At 48.7% G+C, this 20,521-nt stretch overlaps 1 protein-coding gene across 3 annotated transcripts in view; it reads left to right on the top strand.

Moving 5' to 3' along the window:
* Positions 1-20,521, top strand: part of EOGT (EGF domain specific O-linked N-acetylglucosamine transferase) — a 77,747-nt gene that overhangs the window by 13,972 nt on the left and 43,254 nt on the right. For all 3 annotated transcript variants that reach the window (XM_033926588.1, XM_033926587.1, XM_033926589.1), the window contains 6 exons: positions 5,693-5,796; positions 8,730-8,822; positions 9,138-9,209; positions 11,282-11,368; positions 17,119-17,187; positions 19,176-19,237. In XM_033926588.1, coding sequence (XP_033782479.1) covers positions 5,693-5,796; positions 8,730-8,822; positions 9,138-9,209; positions 11,282-11,368; positions 17,119-17,187; positions 19,176-19,237 — 487 coding nt within the window. The remainder of the gene's footprint in view (positions 1-5,692; positions 5,797-8,729; positions 8,823-9,137; positions 9,210-11,281; positions 11,369-17,118; positions 17,188-19,175; positions 19,238-20,521) is intronic.

The raw sequence follows: 20,521 nt of genomic DNA, 5'->3' as shown, positions 1-20,521 counted from the left end.
TCAGCGTTTGCTAGATCTCGAGGCAGTGGTGCCGGTGTCCCCTACGGAGTGGGGCACCGGCAGGTACTCCATTTACTTTGTGGTGGCCATAAAGGAGGGGACCTTTCGGCCCATCCTGGATGTCTCTCGATCTGACGGAGGCCTACTTGCAGGTTCCAATTCGGGCCTCTCATCAGCACTTCCTTCGCTTTGCGATCTTGGGGCGGCACTTTCAGTTCTGTGCGCTTCCCTTTGGTCTGGCCACGGCTCCTCGGACGTTCACCACGGTAATGGTGGTCGTCGCGGCAGCCTTGCGGTCGGTGGGCATCCTGGTTCACCCCTACCTGGACGACTGGTTGATTCGGGCAAAGTCGTTGCAGGAGAGCTCCCGGGTTACGGCTCGGGTGGTGGAGTTTCTCCGGTCGCTGGGCTGGGTGGTCAACCTTTCCAAGAGTCGGTTGGTCCCGGCTCAGCGTCTGGAGTGCCTTGGGGTTATGTTCGACATCTCCTTGGGGAAGGTCTTCCTTCCAGAGGCCCGGGTGAGCAAATTGCAATCTCAGATTCGCCTGCTTTTGGCGTCCCGGGGTCCTCGGGCGCGAGATTTCCTCCAAGTCCTGGGGTCAATGGCGGCGTCCCTGGACGTGGTGAGGTGGGCGCGGGCCCACATGCGTCCTCTTCAGTATGCTCTGCTCCGGAGGTGGTCTCCCCGGAGGCAAGATTTGGATGTTCCGGTTCCCCTGCGAGGCTTGGCGCGCTGCAGTCTGCGCTGGTGGCTCCGGACCCCTCACCTGGTTCAGGGGGTGGGTTTGGATCTCCCGCAGTGGACGGTGCTCCTTACGGATGCGAGTCTCCTCGGTTGGGGGGCTCAGTTTATGGGCCACTCAGCTCGGGGCACCTGGTCCGCGGAGGAGGCCTCCTGGTCGATCAACGAGTTGGAGACCAGAGCGGTCAGGCTGGCGCTGTTAGCTTTCCACTCCCTTTTGCTGGGCAAGTCGGTCAGAGTCCTGTCGGACAATGCCACGGCGGTGGCTTATGTCAATCGTCAGGGGGGCACCAAGAGCACTCCTGTGGCGCAGGAGGCGGCTCGGCTCATGGTTTGGGCGGAGTCCCATCTTCTGGACCTCTCGGCTTCTCATATAGCCGGGGTAGAAAATGTTCAGGCAGACTTCCTCAGTCGTCACTTCCTGGATCCAGGAGAGTGGTTTCTCGGCGCCGGAGCGTTTCGGTTGATAGTGCAAGATTGGGGGCAGCCCCTGATGGACCTGATGGCCACGAGTGGCAACGCCAAAGTGCCCCGCTTCTTCAGTCGTCGCAGGGAAGGGCTGGCCGAGGGTCTGGATGCTCTGGTCCAGCCGTGGCCAACGGAGGGGCTGTTGTATGTGTTCCCTCCTTAGCCGCTGGTGGGCAGAGTGCTTCTTCGCATTGTTCACCATCCGGGTTTGGTGGTGCTGGTGGCTCCGGATTGGCCTCGACGTCCGTGGTATGCGGATCTGGTGAGGCACCTGGTGGCGGTTCCTCTTCCTCTGCCTCTCTCGGACGACCTTCTGATGCAGGGTCCCATTCCCTTGTTCGACCCGTCTCTCTTCTGTCTTACGGCGTGGCTCTTGAAAGGGGTCGCCTTAGCAAGAAGGGATATTCAGACAAGGTGATCGCTACACTGTTGGGGTCCCGGAGGCTTTCTACCTCTCGGGCTTATGTGCGGGTTTGGCGTCTCTTTGAGGAATGGTGTCGGGCGCGGGGAGTGACCTCTTTTCGCGCTTCTCTGCCTAACATTCTAGAGTTCTTGCAGGATGGCCTGGATAGAGGCCTGGCTTGGTCTTCTCTCCGGGTTCATCTTGCGGCCCTGTCGACCTTTCGAGGGTTGGTGTCAGGTCAGCGTTTATCGGCTCTTCCTGATGTGATTCGGTTTCTGTGGGCGGCCAAGTTGCTTAGGCCTCCCCTACGGCCCTCGGTTCCCTCTTGGGATCTTAATCTGGTTCTCTCTGTTTTGGTGTGCCCGCCTTTCGAGCCCTTGGACGACTGTTCTTTGAAGGACCTTACTTTGAAGGCGGTCTTTTTGGTGGCCATTACTTCTGCTAGGAGTATTTCTGAGCTGCAGGCTTTCTCTTGTAGGGCTCCCTTCTTGGAGTTGTCTAGGGAGCGGGTCGTCTTGCGGCCTGTTCCTTCCTTTCTGCCGAAGGTTGTTTCTCCTTTTCATGTCAATCAATCGGTGGTTCTCCCGGTCTTGGGTGGTCGGGAGGGCTCTTCTGAGCAACGGCAGCTGCGCAAGTTGGATGTCGGTCGGGTCCTTCGCTCTGATGTGCAGCGGACCCAGGAATTCCGGAAGTCCGATCATCTCTTTGTCCTCCTGGCTGGTCCTCGTCGGGGAGCTGGCGCTTCTAAGGCTACTATTGCGCGCTGGATCAAGGAGACGATTGCTTCCGCTTATCTTCTGAAACAGCAGCCTGTTCCGGAGTTTCTCAAGGCTCGTTCCACTCGGGGTCAGGCGGCTTCTTGGGCTGAGTCGTCGCTCGTGCCTCCGGTGGATATTTGTAAGGCTGCGGTTTGGTCCTCCTTGTATTCTTTTGTTAGACATTATCGGGTAGATGTTCAGGCGCGTCGGGACGCGGTGTTCGGTGAGCGTGTTCTGGTATCGGCCCTTCGGGGGTCCCGCCCGTGAGAGGGACTGCTTTGGTACGTCCCATTCGTAAAGTTAACCTCTACTGGTCTGGAGAGTGCTAAAGAAGGAGAAATTAGGTTCTTACCTGCTAATTTACTTTCTTTTAGCTTCTCCAGACCAGTAGAGGTCCCCACCCTGTCTGTTGTTGTTGTTGTTGTTGGGGCTGTTTTCGCGGGCAGTTTTTGTTTTTTGCTGCGGGTTCTAGTATTTTTCTAGGGCCGGGGAGAATTAAAGAACAGCGGCTGTGGCTCGGCTGGCTTAGCTGGCGAGCTGTGGGGACATTTTCCTTCGGGTATTTCTCCTCTGCATTTTCCAACAGCATTTGGGTATGTTATTTGTTACTCCTGTTCGGAGTATTGTTTTCTTCCTGTTTTCCAGTTCTTGGTTCTGCTTGGCTATTCGGCAGACTGAGGGAAATAGAGAAGGGAGGATAGTATATACCGGGGGTCGGCAACCTGCGGCTCCAGAGCCGCATGCGGCTCTTTTCCACCTTTGCTGCGGCTCCGCAGGACTCAAGCGGGACTCGCAGAGGGTAGGCCCCGACGTCAGAAGCTTGTGTCGATCGCTGCTGCTGAGTTGCCGAAGAGAGCCGCGGAGCAGGGGATGTGGCCGGAAGCAGGTAGAAGGGAGAGGGAGATAGGAAGGCTGTAGATCTCCGGAGCATGACACCGACCCCGGCCAGGATGATTTCTTTTTCAGGCACCTTACAAGTCCAGCGTCGCGGCGGGAAATAGCCATGCTGAGCAGTGAGCTCAGCACTACACAGATGAAAGCCTTGCTTGCTGATTGGTCCGGCGGCCCCGCCCCACCGTGCCGCCGGACCAATCAGCAAGCAAGGCTTTCATCTGTGTAGTGCTGAGCTCACTGCTCAGCATGGCTATTTCCCGCCGCGACGCTGGACTTGTAAGGTGCCTGAAAAAGAAATCATCCTGGCCGGGGTCGGTGTCATGCTCCGGAGATCTACAGCCTTCCTATCTCCCTCTCCCTTCTACCTGCTTCCGGCCACATCCCCTGCTCCGCGGCTCTCTTCGGCAACTCAGCAGCAGCGATCGACACAAGCTTCTGACGTCGGGGCCTACCCTCTGCGAGTCCCGCTTGTTTCAACTTCCTTTTTCCACAAAGGCGGGTCTCGTAGAGGGAAGGCCTCGATGTCGGCAGCTTGTCTTGATCACTGCTGCTGACGAGTTGCTGAAGAGAGCCGCGGAGCAGGGGGGTGTTGCCAGGTGCAGGTAGAAGGGAGAGGGCCAGATGCAGGACTCGTGGGTGAGGGAGGAGAAGAGAGAGAGAAAGAGAGAGGGGAGGGAAACAAAAGGAAATCTTTCATGCTGGGCCGGAGTGGAGGGAGGGTGGAAAGATTCTAGCTACAGGGTGCAGTAACAAAGGAAAAGGGGGGGGAAAGCTGAAAATGGAGATAGTGACACAAAGAAGAGAAAGGGTAAGCAGGACCTACTGAATAAAGATAGAGATACAGAGGGGACATGAAGAGGAGGTGAAATAGAGACATAGAAGTAATGCTGAAAAAGTGGGGAGGGGGGGAGATAAAGACATTGAAAGGGCAAATGGTGAACATGGCGTAAAGATAAGGACAGAGACAAATGAAGATTCTGAAAAAGTGGTGAGATAGGGATATAGGTGAGATGGACACAAAAAAGGGTGATGCTGGAAAATAGGTGGAATGGTAATTCTGACAGACACAGAAGGGAAATGCTGGATCAAGGAGAGATGGGGCTCAGGCTGGATGGAATGAGGAGAAATGCCTTGTTGGCCCAGAACTTCCTCTCCTACGTCAGAATTGACGTCAGGGAGCGGAATGCTGGTCAGCGCAACACTTCTGCAGGGAAAGCTTGGGACGGCGGTGGCTTGGGGGCTGTTCCACGATTGCGGTGGCAGCAAACCGAGTGGCTTGGGGGAGGGCACGGAGACAGAAAGAAGGGGGAACAGGGAGACAGAAAGAAAAAGTTGGGGGAGAGAATGAGGTCTGGAGGAGAGGAAACATACAGGAGGCTGAAAGAAAGGAAGAAAGATTGGATGCACAGTCAGAAGAAGAAAGTGCAACCAGAGACTCATGAAATCACCAAATAGCAAAGGTAGGAAAAATGATTTTATTTTCAATTTAGTGATCCTGTATATAGCATTAAGATAAGAAACAATATATGCAGTGTTAGATTTGTTTTATAATGGTTTTGCGGCTCCAAGTTTTTTTTTCTTTTCGAAAACGGGTCCAAGTGGCTCTTTATGTCTTAAAGGTTGCAGACCCCTGGTATATACTGTCCCAAAGTTTTGTTTTCAGTCTCCACCTGCTGGTCATGATTAGATATATACCCATTCGTAAAGTTAACCTCTACTGGTCTGGAGAAGCTAAAAGAAAGTAAATTAGCAGGTAAGAACCTAATTTCTCCTTATCTGCCGTCATCTACTATGTTACTATGCTTTAGAAGTCCTTCCCCCCTCCCCAGGAGATTGCTTAGAATCCTACGTGCTTAATTTATTTTTACGGTATGTGGGTGGTAGCTTTCCTTTCATATCTTGTTTTCCTTTTTGTTTTATTTTTAATTGATTGTACACTGCCGTGATCTTGTTTTATAGCCAGGTGGTATTATATATACAATAAATTGTAACAGTAACGGAAATGCTTTCAAAAAAATTAGCATCTAGTTCTCTAAAGCAAGAGTGTCCAACCTTTTGGCTTCCCTGGGCCGCATTGGCCAAAAAAAAATGTTTCTGGGGCTGCGCAAACGCTGCAGCAAGACAGAGGAGGGAGACGGCAAGACGGTAAACACCCGGGGGCAGCAGAGGAAAACACTGCATCGCCCTCGACCGGGGCCACACAAAATACTTCACGGGACCGCAGGTTGGACACCCCTGCTCTAAAGCATTGAATGTAGCGGGTGTGTTTTTTCTGCTCTTCAACACTGCTGCTGTTTGCTTTGCAGTCGAGAAGAAACGTAGCTTAGCCATGTTTAAAGGAATTTGCTACTTTTTTAATGGTTTTATATTATATATAACTCCCCTCCCCTCTATTTACCTAAGCCATTGTTTTAATTTCTGTGTCAGGTGTAAACATGTACCACCACTTCTGTGATTTTGTCAATCTTTATATTACTCAGCACGTCAACAACTCCTTCAGCACAGATGTGAATATCGTCATGTGGGACACGGTAAGTAAAGCCGCCATTCCTAACTGGTGTAGAAGGAAGCATTTTATTTATTTATTTTTAAAATTTTCGATTCCGCCTAGCAACTGGGCAGATTACAAATGAACGTACATAAAAGGAGACCTACAAAAAAAAAAAAAAATACAAATTCAACTAAAGGCATATTAAAGGTTAATTGAACGATTGGTTGGGTAACATTATCACGCACTCCTCTTCCTACCTAAGTTTCAGAAAACTTGTAAAAAAAAAAAAAAATTAAAATTGAATCTGCCCAGGAGGTGGACCATCTGATCACTACTGAAGTAAATTTGACTGAGTTTTTGGAAGATACTCAGGATGTGATTCAGAGTCGGTCCACCCTGGTGATAACATGCATGAGTGAAATAGATAAGATGTTATTAATGAAACTTTATTTTAAAAATAGGTTAATGAAATTTTGTGGAGATTTTGGTTAAGATTTTTCCGGAGCGATTTTTTTTTTTTTTTTTTGCATCCAGCCTTGGCCCGCGCTGCTTCCTCAATGCCTGCCGTCGGTTCTTGCAAAGAGAAGTAGCTGGGTGTAGGACTGAAACCAGGTTTCCTATTTTTTTTTGCTGCTGGGCCATCAAATTAGTTCCTTACTTTGAACTCTACTGTTCTGTGGGTACAATTTTAGGCTCACTTTTACTAAGTCATGAGAGCGAGTACTATTCAGCAAATGTTCCAATGCCCATTTAGTCCCTATGGGCGTTGGAGCATTTAAAGTGTCAGTCTGCCCTACTGGTCTTAGTAAAAAAGGGGAGTTGGGGGAGGGTTAGATTATAAGCCCTCCAGAGATTGGAAAATGCCTACAATACCAGAATGGAACTATGAACTCCTGAAAAAGTCATGAGTTAAATCCAAATCCCTTTCCTGCCCGAGACTTTACAAGTGCAGTAACAAAATCTAGGAGGATTATTTTAGATCAAAGGCAGAAATTATTTGAAGAAAGTCCTTGGTGTTAACACTGCATTTGAAGTCATGTACCCTTATCAAATGTGACAGCCTGACCTGTATTCCTAGAGTCAATTTTTTTTATTTTATTTTTCTTTGTCTTATTCTAGGAAATTAGATCTTAGTTCTTGTTTATGCAGGCGTGAGAACAGGAAGAACGTGTAGAGCTAAGTCAGAGCACTTGAGTATAATTCAAAACTGGTTAGTTCAGTTTGTTTTGCTGTTATCCTCGAGCAAAGCAGGAAATTGAGTAAGAACTTAAATTCATATCTCAAATCTGTAAAAGAGGGTCAGCATTTAAAAATATAATTCAAGCTCTGGAACCATTTGCTGGCAACCTAAGTTTTTAAATTCTTTCAGTTTAAGATGTCACGATGGCTTTGGTAAACGAACTTTCTTTTAGTTAGGTTGGAATGTTTGAGCCTGGGGAAGACGAGCTCAAGATTTATTTTTCATATCAATAATACATATCTATTCTGCTTAAATACTAGGCAGATCACAATAAAACATTCATAACTATTTACACATACTCAATATCAACATTAGGTGTTTAAACATTCTAAGATTTTATTGTTAGCTAAAGAGACGTTTTGCATTAGTATGTTGTTTACATAGTGTACACACAAATAGCTTTTTAGTTGCATGAGTAACACAGTTTACATATTCTAATGCAGTGGTTACCCTGTCCTGGGGACCCCCTCCCAGCCAGTCGGGTTTTCAAGATATCCCTAATGAATATGCATATGAGAGATTTGCATGTAATGGAAGTGACAGGTATGCAAATCTCTCTCATGCATATTCATTAGATATATCTTGAAAACCCGACTGGCTTGGGGGGTCCCCAGGACAGGGTTGAGAACCACTGATCTAATGTCAAAAACAGCATTTACAAAATCAGACTATAGTGCTCCGAAGGCAAACTGTCAGCTTAAAACCAGAGGCTGCTCAACAACAGAGAGAGAGCTCAATTGCACAAAATTATCTGTGTATTTATTACATACTTAATTGGTCAACATTTTGGGTCATACCACAGGCAACTATCGGAATCAGTTGGTATGGACCAAAAACATTCTTCTATAACTGAGTTTTCACACTATATTGTTGATGGTACAATACCGTATGTTAGACTTTTACCCCTAAAAAAGGTATATTGCATTCATGAATTTATATGGTAATAATTTAGAAATAAGGGACTATTATCTTATTTCCTTTGTTTAATTTCTAAATATTACCTTAAAAAGTGGACTAACACAACCACTACACTATTTCACTCATGAATTTCATAAATTCAATATAGATTTATGTAGAGAAAGGTAGCTTACAAAGCTGTAAAAAAGGTCAGTTCTGCAAGCAGGAGTAGACACATAATATAACTTACAGGTTTATGGGTTTCATTTAGCAACCTTTAGCTTTCTGATGTAGACAGCGGCCTACCAGTTATTTCATTCCACTTGATTTTGTGAGGTTTTATGGTGACTTTATTTTGTTAAATTTTTTTTTTTTTTCATTATTTTGGTTGATCACTGTTTTGTTTTTAGCATGTGTTATTTAAAAAGAGTGCACTAAAAATGAAAAGTGCACATTTTTTTTTTCAAATTTATTTTGCAATGAAACAAATCAAATCTGCTTCTGTTTTTTAATTTATTTTAAAACAAATATATATATACATATGTGAATTTTTCAGTCTTCTTTTCTTGTGGCAGTGAATTTGATAAACCTGGTCTTTAGATTTACAAAAAAAATTAAAACCCCCAGTCCTCCAATAGTAATAAGCAACATTTTAATTGCTTGTAAGAATAGTTTTGGAAAGGTGTTCTATTATGTTAAATATCTAGGACCTTTATGACTTTTTTTTTTAACAGGTTTTTTTTTTAATTGAGTGCATTTTGGTGGATTTTGCAAAATGGGGTTGTATACCTTTTTATTGGTTTTTATTACTTACCATTTTTAATTTTTTTTGACAGAGTTCTTATGAATATGGTGACTTGTTTAGCGAAACGTGGAAGGCATTCACAGACTATGAAATAATACATCTGAAGACGTATGATTATAAAAGGGTATGAAATCAAACGTTCCAATAAACCAAATACATTCTACAATGTGGGGATTTAAACAGTAATCCTTGTGTTGAGGCTCTCTTCCCCTACCAATATGGTAACTTTTGTCATACTACCTCCTCTTATAGTCGGCATGCTTTTAAAGAGATTACTAGTGGTGTCATAAAACTCCATTAATTATTCACGGTGCCTAATTGGGTTAAACTTTTTAAGCCCTATTTTGCCTTTAGCCTTTGCCATGTTCTATCTGTATGGGAGAGGATACTTTTAATTATAACCTGAGAGTAACTCCAGGCTAACTTTTGTTGTTTTCAGGTCTGCTTTAAAAATGCAATCTTTGCCTTACTGCCGCGAATGCGATACGGCTTATTTTATAACACGCCACTGGTGAGTACAATGTGAGCAAAGGAATACAAACCTCGTGTGCATAGTTGAGTATAAATATGCAGCCAAAAAGCATTTGCTTTGTTTTTGTCTTTTCAGCCTCCCTTCCACCGAGACTTTTATTTTGCCTAGCTTTTTTTAATCTCATTGTTTTGTTACGAGTTTGTTAGTCCTAAATAGCTTAATCACTGTTTGTAGTTGAGGTCTAAAATCATTTGAGCCAACAAAACTCCCAGGCGGCACACATGTCAAGAAACATTAATAGGACTACCAAATCAAAAATCAAAGGAACCACAAAAGTGTGGTCATGAGTTACCAACGATAGCTCCATTTTTAAAAATAATATTCAACAATAATGGATTTCGTTCCCATCAAATCAGAAATCTTATCAAATATCTCTTGTACATGAACAATCGTAGTAGAGATAGAAACTCAAAACAGTCAGCTAAATATCATCAGCCGTAGACGTACGAAATCCCCTAAAATCTTAACAAGTGGCGAACACCAAATACAAATTGAAAAAGATAGCCAATAATGAGGATCTTTGTGACAATCCATTTATTTATTTCGTTTTCTGTCCTGTCCTGGGCTCTTTGGGGATAGAAAGGTCAACATACAGTTAACAGGCTACTTAGGAGGCCGTGATCCCCGACAGCGTGGTGTCTGCTTCTGTGGCCATATTCCATTTGCGGCGTGTGCGGTGGCTTGAGGCGGGTGCAACAATTTCAGCGATGGTGGCGGTTTGACTCCTGTGCCGTCACTGCCGGGACGCCTCTTCTCACCCCCAGACCAGCAAACGCAGCAGCTGTGGGGCATTTGCTAGGCCGGCCCACTTCGATAATGCCAGCCTAGCAAAAGCCCCGAGGCTGCCCGGGCTAGCAGATGCTGGACAGGGGCAGCAGGGAAAGGAGAAAGCCTACTGCTGGACAGGGGGAGCAGGGAAGAGGTGTTGCTGGACAGGGGGGGAGGTAAAAGGAAGGGAGAAGGCCTACTGCTGGACAGGGGGAGCAGGGAAGAGGTGTTGCTGGACAGGGGGGGAGGTAAAAGGAAGGGAAAAGGCCTACTGCTGGACAGGGGGAGCAGGGAAGAGGTGTTGCTGGACAGGGGGGGAGGTAAAAGGAAGGGAAAAGGCCTACTGCTGGACAGGGGGAGCAGGGAAGAGGTGTTGCTGGACAGGGGGGGAGGTAAAAGGAAGGGAAAAGGCCTACTGCTGGACAGGGGGAGCAGGGAAGAGGTGTTGCTGGACAGGGGGGAGGTAAAAGGAAGGGAGAAGGCCTACTGCTGGACAAGGGGAGCAGGGAAAAGGTGTAAACATTTGCGACTACTTCAAGATAGCTAAAAGGGAGAAGGCCTACTGCTGGACAGGGGGAGCAGGGAAAAGGTGTAAACATTTGCGACTACTTCAAGATAGCTAGAACTTATTTTTCATGTATTTCTTGGACATGTACAGAGACACATCCTTTACTGAACGTGTATGTAGACTAAAGTTAACTCTCTTTTGCATTTTATGAAGGTCTTTAATTGAATCTCCTTATTCAAGAAGCCCAATCATGAAAGTTTTTTTAAATATTCCCACAGGGCCTCGGCGACGCCATTCAAAGCTCAACAAACTTTTCACCGCCATAAGCTTGCCAAATCATCATCGGTCCTTAAAATGATTAATTTACATTTTTAAATGTATCTCATTCTCAAAAATAGAGAGGATTTTTTACTTCATTTCATTTAACTATTGGTCCGACACCAGTCTGGGAAGTTTCATCCGACATGTTTCACATGATGCATTTTCAAGGATCCTTCTCAATGATGGTGTCTTCTAGCCCCCACATACTTATGGACCACCCTGAGTGGTGTCGCTCAGGCCCTGTGGGAATAGTTTTTTTTAATATAATCTTCACGATTGGGGTCCTTCTAATAGAAAGCATTTGTTTGCTAGGATCCAGGCCCAGACCTGTCCAGAACCTGCGAGTACATTCATCTGCTGGTCAACAGATATAACCAACAGGCTCTAGACTGGTCTGGTGGATTAAAGGAAAGGAAATTAGCAAGTAAGATCTAATTTCTCTTTTTCATTCCAGATCGCTGACTGTCATGGCACCGGCCTTTTCAGAGCTTTTGCTCAACATGTGTTACACAGATTAAATATTTCTCAAGATGAGTCCAAGGTATGGCATTCTTTTATTGGGGATTTAATTGATCAGTGTAGTTTCCATAGCAAAGCAGCAGATGAATCCAGAGACTAGTGGGGTATAGCTCACATCGACCAGCAGGTGGAGATAGAGAACTGATTAACAGTTGGCCTTAAAGCCTGGTGCTCCTTCTGTTGCTTCAGTTTTGCTCTATCTCCCAGCAGGGTTGGAGCTACCTTTCTAGCTCCTAGTCTCTGGCTGCTGCCGGATAGATTGGATTGGTGGTCCGTTGGAAGTCCTCTGTTGAGACTAGTTCTCTTCAGTAGGTTGGGGGTGCCTGGCTGATTGGTGCCGGCTTTAGGAGGTACACCTGGGCCCTCCCAGGTCCCTGCTCCACCCTCCCCTCCGTTGGATAGAGGGGTTCCTTTCCAGGTTGCAGGACTATTGGCTGGCTTCTCCATTCCAGTAACAAAAAAAAAAAAAAAAAAAAGCGGAGCTTTAGTAAAGCCGAGGGGGGATGGCTGCCGAGGCTGGTCAGCAGTGTTCGCGCTGTGGGAAGCGTCGAACACTGTCGGGTCTGTGCTCTGCCGGGTGCAGGGAAGCGCCGGCAGAGGATCCGTTTTTGGCGGCTTGTGAGGCGGCCATTTCCCGGGTGCGGGAGTCTCGCTCAAGGTCCCCGCCGCTCGAATTCGATGCAGGGGGACTGCAGGACTCGGCCACGGAAGACAAGTGTGAGGCGGCGGGGGGAGAGCTGAGAGCGCTGGAGGCCGGCGTAGGCCCGCCCCTCGGCTCGGAGCAGGGTGGGGGAGTGCCCCTTAACTGGGGATCTTTGTCGCCCGAGTTTGTACAGTTGCTCCATCATGTATTTCAGTTGAAGTCCTCCCAGCCTACTCAGCCGGTGCTGGGGGCCGGGAGGTCCCTTGCGGTACCCTCTACCTCGGCGGGGGGGGAGGGGACAGATACCAGACCCACTGCGGGGGCAGCTGGGTCCCCGGGGCGGTCGCAGGGGGCTAAAAAGCGCAGGCTGGTGTCTGCGGAGGCGGTAGATATTTTGCCCAGGTCGCCTTTCTCTTTACCTGAGTCATTGGAGGAGGGTGAACTATTGGATTGGGACGAGGAGAGTATCCCGGGTAGGGAGGGGGATGACCCTTCCGCTCTCCGGTTGTTCCATGGAGAGGAGCTTTCTTCCTTTATTTCAAAGGCTTTACAAAGTTTGAATATTTCTCAGGAAGATGCTAAAGTGTCCGGAAACCCGCTGATGGCAGGTACACGTAGGCCGCCTAAGTCCTTTCCGGTCCATGAGGCCATGCAGGAGCTGATCTCGGCGCAATGGGAGGCGCCGGAGGCCAGTTTGCGGGTGGCAAAGGCCATGAGGCGCTTGTATCCGCTTGACCCGGCCTAACTGGACAAGTTTCGGTTACCTCGGGTGGACGCTTTGGTGGCGGCGGTGACCAAGAGGACTACCTTGCCGGTTGAAGGGGGCGTGACACTAAAGGATGCGCAGGATAGAAAGATTGAAGCATCCCTAAAGATGTCCTTTGAGGTGGCGGCGGTTACTTTACAGGCCGCAATATGCAGTTCTTACGCAGCGCGGGCATGTCTGCAATGGTCACAAGGGATGACCGATAATTTGCTGGAGTCTGGGGGTTCTGTCCCTGCGGAACTGGCAGATTTGGAGGCCGGCTTGGCTTATTTAGCGGACTCCTTGTATGATATGGTTCGGGCGTCTGCGAAACAAATGTCTCTGTCTGTGGTTTCACGCAGGTCCTTGTGGCTCCGTCATTGGGCGGCCGATGCCGCGTCCAAGCTCCGGCTGGTGAGACTCCCTTTTAAAGGGGGTTTATTGTTTGGAGAGGAGTTAGATAAACTGGTAAAGGATTTTGGGGATACCAAAACGCAGCGTTTACCGGAGGACAGGGCTAGGCCCCCGGTACGGGCCTCATCGTCTAGACCACGTTTCCGGGATGTGAGGCGTGCCAGGGCTGGTAAACCTTTTTCCAGGGCTGCATCTGGCCCGTTCTCTGCTTCGAGACCTCGGTTTCAGCAGAGAAGTTCCTTTCGCACGACGAAACCCTCTCCAGGGCAGGCAGCCCGTACCCCAGCCAGTCGCACTCCGCAATGACGGGGGCTGGGCTCCCTCCGCCCTGCCCTTAGGGGGTCGGCTTTCGGCATTCCGGGCGGAGTGGGCCACAGTCACGTCCGATCAGTGGGTGTTAGACATTGTTCGCGACGGTTACAAATTAGAATTCGCCGCTCCGGTCGTAGATTCTTTCGTGGTGTCCCCGTGCAATGGAGCGGCCAAGGGAGCCGAGGTCCGCAGGACCCTTCAGGTGCTGCTCGATCTGGGGGCGGTGGTACCGGTGCCCCCGGAAGAGGTAGGCAGCGGTATTTATTCCCTGTACTTCATTGTTCCAAAGAAGGGGGGGTCCTTCAGACCGGTGCTGGATCTCAAAGGGGTCAACAGATTCCTCAGTGTGCGCCATTTCCGAATGGAAACAGTACGCTCGGTTATTGCGGCGGTAAGGCCGGGAGAGTTCCTCACGTCTCTCGATCTCAAGGAAGCGTACCTCCATATTCCGATATGGCCTCCGCATCAGCAGTATCTGCGGTTTGCGATTCTGGGCCAACATTATCAGTTTCGGGCAATGCCCTTTGGCCTGGCGACGGCTCCCCGCACGTTTTCCAAGGTCATGGTGGTGGTAGCCGCTTTTCTACGCAAGGAAGGGATTCGGGTACACCCGTACTTGGACGATTGGTTGATCCGCGCCTCATCCCGGCAGGAGAGTTTGTCGGTGACGCAGAGAGTAATCTCTCTCCTTCAGTCGTTGGGGTGGATTGTCAACTTTCCCAAAAGTGTTTTGTCCCCTTCGCAGTCGTTGGTGCATCTGGGGGTGCGGTTCGATACGACTCTGGGGAAGGTGTTTCTACCCCGAGAGCGGGGGGAGAAATTGCAGGCGCAGATTCGCCTCCTTCTCGGGTCGCCCAGACCTCGAGTTTGGGACTATGTGCAGGTGCTGGGCTCCATGGTGGCGACTCTGGAGGTGGTTCCCTGGGCCCGGAGCCACATGAGACCCTTACAGCAGTCTCTGCTCTCTCGCTGGTCTCCAGCTTCTCTGAACTACAATGTGCGTCTCCAGTGGAGTCCTCGAGCGGCTCAAAGCATGCGCTGGTGGCTCCAGGACGAGCATCTTTGGAGGGGCATGCCGTTGGCCACCCCGGATTGGGTGGTGGTTACAACGGATGCCAGCCTGCAGGGTTGGGGAGCCCAGTGCAGGCACACGTCGGTGCAGGGAAGATGGTCTTCCCAGGAGGCTCAATGGCCCATAAACTTACTAGAATTAAGAGCGATCCGGTTGGCGCTGCGGGCTTTCCAGACCCTAGTTCAAGACAGACCGACCAGGATCTTTTCGGACAGTGTCACGGCGGTCGCGTATGTCAACCGTCAGGGGGGTACCCGGAGTCCGCAGTTAGCCGAAGAGGCAAGACTTTTGTGTCAGTGGGCAGAGGGGCAGATCCCGCTTCTGTCGGCGGCCCACATTGCAGGGCACGAAAACGTGCAAGCGGACTTCCTCAGCAGAACTCTTCTCGATCCGGGAGAATGGGAGTTGTCGGCTCGAGCATTCAGCCTGCTAGTCCGTCGATGGGGGTGGCCAGAGATGGATCTCATGGCCTCTTCCCGCAATGCGAAGGTGCCTCGGTTCTTCAGCAGACGCAAGGAACTGGGATCGGAAGGGGTGGACGCATTAGCGCTCCCGTGGCCTCCGAATTCCCTTCTGTATGTATTCCCGCCTTGGCCCATGATAGGGCGGGTGTTGCAGCGCATTGCTCGCTTTCGAGGCACAGTAATCCTGGTGGCTCCGGATTGGCCACGGCGGCCGTGGTACGCGGATCTGATGCTGCTGTCGGTAGGCGATCAGGTAGCGTTCCAGGTAACTCCGGACTTGCTAACTCAGGGTCCAATATTAATGGAAGATCCGGGCCGCTTTGGTCTTACGGCCTGGCTATTGAAAGGTCACGGCTGAAGAAGAAGGGCTATTCTGAACGGGTGATTTCCACCCTGCTTAAGGCTAAGAGGATTTCAACGTCAGCCTCCTATGCGAGGGTCTGGAGGATCTTTGAGGCATGGTGCGGCAGACACGGAATTGCGCCTTTCCAGGCTTCTCTGCCGGCTATTCTGGCGTTCCTGCAGGAGGGCGTAGAGAAAGGGTTAGCATATAACTCTTTAAAGGTGCAGGTATCGGCCATTGCCTGTTACAGGGGCCGGGTGGCTCGCTCGGCTCTCGCATCACAGCCGGACGTGGTGCGTTTCCTCAAGGGGGTTCAACATATCCGGCCGCCGGTTAGGCGAATTTGTCCAACTTGGAACCTTAAACTCGTCCTTGGGAAATTGCAGGGGGCACCTTTTGAGCCACTGTCAGCGGCCACTTTGAAAGATGTCACGCTAAAAACAGTTTTTTTGGTGGCGATGGCTTCAGCAAGGCGAGTATCAGAGCTGCAAGCGCTTTCTTGCAGGGAACCCTTTTTGCGTTTCTCGGAGGCTGGGGTGACGGTGCGTACGGGGCCGTCCTTCCTGCCTAAGGTTGTGTCGTTCTTTCATGTGAACCAGAGCCTGTTTCTGCCATCCTTCAGGAAGGAGGATTGGGGGAAGCGTTTTTTGTCGGTACGGCTCCTGGATGTCCGCCGTATGCTTCTCCATTATTTGGAGGTGACGAATGCTTTTCGTCGGTCGGACCATCTCTTTGTCGCGTTCGCGGGTAAAAACAAGGGGATGGCGGCGTCTAAAGCGTCCATTGCGCGTTGGGTCAAGGACGCTATTGCGTCGGCGTATGTGTTGTCAGGGAAGAAGGTACCGGAGCACCTTCATGCTCATTCCACTCGGGCTTTGGCTACATCTTGGGCGGAGTCCGGGGGGATGTCATTAGAGGAGATTTGCCGGGCGGCCACTTGGTCGTCAGGTAATACTTTTTCAAAGCATTATCGTTTAGATGTAGCAGCCCGGTCAGAGGCGAGTTTTGGCGCGGCAGTGCTGGCAGAGGCGGCATTGGCGTCCCACCCAGTTTGAGTTTGCTTTGCTACATCCCACTAGTCTCTGGATTCATCTGCTGCTTTGCTATGGAAGGTAAAATTATGGTCATACCTGTTAATTTTCTTTCCTTTAGAAGCAGCAGATGAATCCAGAGCCCCTCCCCAAGTGCACGGGTTGTGTGTAGGGTGTTTAAGTCATTAGGTTAGCCGGGGCTATGGTTGGTAAGTGTATTGTTTCATTGCTGAAAAAAAAAAAAAAAAAAACAAAGGGATAAGATGAAGAGAACGACACATTTTCTACTGGAATGGAGTTTTCTGGTTGCTCATTCTCCTATCGGGATGCTTGGGCAAAGTGCAAAACTGAAGCAACAGAAGGAGCACCAGGCTTTAAGGCCAACTGTTAATCAGTTCTCTATCTCCACCTGCTGGTCGATGTGAGCTATACCCCACTAGTCTCTGGATTCATCTGCTGCTTCTAAAGGAAAGAAAATTAACAGGTATGACCATAATTTTACCTTATTAATAGATAGTTATTCTTAATGTTTTAAATTTTCTTTGTGTACTTACGTAGCACATTCTGTAGAATAATATGAAGCTTTGGACAATAATCGATCAGCTTCTTGTACTTTTCTTTGAATTATTTAATGAGAAGGATAGCTTGGTGACGGGGGTAATGGGACTCATTGCTTTGTGCAAGTGGGGGCAGATGCACTGAATACGATAATGGCTTGTTTTTACCTTTTTTTTTTTTTTTAATTTAGGATGGGAAGATTCGAGTCACCATTCTAGCACGCAGTACAGAGTATCGCAGGATTTTAAACCAGAACAAGGTTGGCAGTTGCATGTTTGAAAAACATAGAAACTTGACAGCAGATAAAGGCCAAAAGGCCCGTCCAGTCTGCCCATCCGCAGCATCCACTATGTCCTCTTCCTAAGAGATCCAACGTGCCTGTCCCACGCTTCCTCGAATTCGGACAACAGTCTTTGTCTCCCACCTCTACTGGGAGACTAATCATGCATCCACCATCCTTTCTGTAAAAAAGTACTTTCTTACATTACTCCTGAACTTATCAACTCTTAACCCCATTCTATGCCCTCTTATTCTGGAGTTTCCTTTCAATAGAAAGAGACTTGCCTCGTGTGTACTTGTGCCACATATGATAGAGATGTTTAAATACCTATCTCCCGCCATTCCTCCAAAGTATAAGTATTGAGACCTTTGAGTCTGTTCCTGTATGCCTTATACAGGGGTAGGCAATTCCGGTGCTCGAGAGCCGGAGCCAGGTCAGGTTTTCAGGATATCGACAATAAATATGCATGAGATAGATTTGCATCTCAAGGAGGCAGTGCATGCAAATCCATCTCGTACATATTCATGGTGGATATCCTGAAAACCTGACCTGGCTCCCGCTCTCGAGAACTGAAATTGCCTACCCCTGCCTTATGACATAGACCAGTGTATCGCAAGCTGTGTTCCTCCTGAGATTTCAAGTGTGCCGCGACATACTGGCAAGAGGCGCGTCCTGTAGGAAGTCAGCCGGCGCGGATGACTCTTCCCCGAACCTCCCGGATCCCTCCACTGAAGAGGGTCGTGGCCAGAGGCCATCGCATCGGCATCCGTGTGCTTCCGGGTGCCTTCCAGCCGGGGCACTGAATTTAGTGTGCCACCGGCCAGAAAGGTTTGAGAGCCACTGACAGACACCAACCATTTTAGTTGCCTTCCTCTGGATCGATTCCATCCTGTTTATCTTTTTGAAGGTGTGGTCTCCAGAATTGTACACACCAGTGTCTTATACAGGGGTATCGATACCTCCTATTTCCTACTTGGCTATTCCTCTCCCTATGCACATTTGCTGTCTTATTCAAGGCTCTCGTTCTTATGTGGCTTTGCTGTTTTGGTCCCTGAACTCAGTTCTGAGCATGTGCAGGATGTCTTCCTTACTACTAAGGCAGCACAAGTGGTGGCTCAGCCAGCAAATCTCTTAGGCACCCCCATCAGCAAAGGTATGAATGTATACGTGTGTAGGGGGAGGAAGAAAAAAACCTGAAAGGAAATGCTTGACCCCCCCCCCTCCCAGTCCACCGGGGGAGGGGGATGGAGGTGGTTGGTCATGTCCCTGACCCATAGATATCTTAAATACCAATCAAACAATAATATAATAGTATAGAACAGCTATGATAAAGAACCCCTGTACTTCGATATCAAAATATCCCATAGGTGTCATTAATCCAGAGATGGTAATCCTGACCCATGGGTATCTTTTGCCTCTCTCCACACATTTCCAGAATTCCACTGTATGTGATCTGCAGTAACCTTGGTCCTCTAATGCAGTGGTTCCGAACCCTGTCCTGGAAGATCACCAGGCCGGTCGGGTTTTCAGGCTAGCCCTAATGAATATGCATGGAGGAGATTTTGCATGCCTTGTCGCTTCCATTATATGCAAATCGCTCTCGTGCATATTCATTAGGGCTAGCCTGAAAACCCGACTGGCCTGGTGGTCCTCCAGGACAGGGTTGGATAGCCACTGCTCTAATGGATTACAGCAGAGCGGGCCATCCTTTGGTACTGTAATTCTGTGTAAGGACAGAGAAAGGGGACGGGGTGGGGGTGGGGGGTCAATGATTGTGTATTTTTAAAATCTAGATATGCTTTTGGGCCAGCTCAGTGTTGCTGCTGTGTGTTACCATAGCATGAATTAGGGGCCTTCCGCAAGTCGGGTCTTGTACTCCTCAGGTCAGCTGGGCCTGGGGTTGCTGTGAGAGGCAAATGCAAAACCACAGTTTTAATGTTGGATTTTTTTTTTTTTTTCCTTTCTAGCTGGTAAATGCCTTGAAAACAATATGGGAACTTCAGGTTCAAGTGGTCGATTACAAATACAAGTAAGTTTACCTTTTGTTCAGCTGTTCTAAACTCTTTCATAAGGTCCCAAAAACATAATTGGGAGCTCAGGAGAAAGTCCAAGGATTTAACGAGACGATGTAGCAGCACTGCACACGTTAGTGACTCCCATCGTTTATCCAAACGCAGGGTGTGGCTCGCTTCAGCTTTCCAGTGTATCGTAAACTGTTGTGTCTCCTGAGATTTCTGGTGCGCCGCCGTGCCGCGCACTGTTCCCTCTAAGCTGAGCAGGTGTCCTCCAGCTGCATTGCTACCACTAGGGGGTGGAATATTTTCAGTCGCTAAGGACAGGTATGTTCCCTGGAGTCCTGCAGAACTTGCCTGTCCCTCACAATTGAAAAATGTGACAGTAAAACAGCACCCTCTATTGGTGAGACTGTGGGTGGAGGACTCCTGCTCAGCTTAGAGGGAACGCCCGCCACACTGGCGAGGAGGAGAGTCATCCACGCCGGCTGGCCTCTCTCCTCTTCTCCCTGCACCTAGTAACGGCGGGAGTCACAGCAAGATGGGCCTCCGTGCATTGCGTCGACTTCCGGGTGCCTTCCGGCCGGGGGCACTGAATTTAGTGTGCCGCCGGGCCGGAAAAGTTTGCGGGACACTGCCGTCGATGTTTATATTTAACATGCGAACGTTAGCGTCGCTGGGACAGATAAATCAAGCTCGGTATCCTGTTTTCAGCCGTGGTCAACTCGGGTCACAAGTCCCTGGCAAGATTCCAGAGAGTAAAAGTGTTTTTATGCTGGTTAGCAGTGGATTTTTATGCTGGTTAGCAGTGGATTTTTCCCCAAATCCATAATGGCTTATGGACTTTTTTCTTTTAGGAAATTATTCAAACCTTTTTTTTTTTAAGAAGGGCAGAGATCATCACAGGGGGGAGCATAGGGGGAAATAAGTGAGGAGAGATTTGGGGGAGCTTCAAAGCGAACGCACTTGTAAGTCAGCAAAGGAGTTTATTACTATTCAGTGAATTAGAAACTGCTTTGGGTAAATCTCTTCATGAAAAGGTAGTTAATAAATCCAAATTCTTTATAGAATATGTCTCTGGGTACTCAGCTATAAACTTAACCCCAATTTTGGCTTTCAGTAAAGTAAAATGGCACTTGCTAGAATAAACAGATTTGTGGTTTGTTTTTTTTGCCTGCCCCCTACTTTGTATGAAACATTTTGAGGAAATGCCATCAGGTGGGAATTCTGCTGTTTTGAAATGTGCTCTGATTGGAGCTTGTCTTTCTGCATGTCTTAATTATTTTCTTTTGTGTCTCTTA

This window comes from Geotrypetes seraphini, chromosome 17 (genome assembly GCF_902459505.1).
Source record: "Geotrypetes seraphini chromosome 17, aGeoSer1.1, whole genome shotgun sequence".
Lineage (NCBI taxonomy): Eukaryota > Metazoa > Chordata > Amphibia > Gymnophiona > Dermophiidae > Geotrypetes > Geotrypetes seraphini.
The sequence above is the reverse complement of the archived record's forward strand: the minus strand, read 5'-3'. Positions and strand labels throughout refer to the sequence as shown.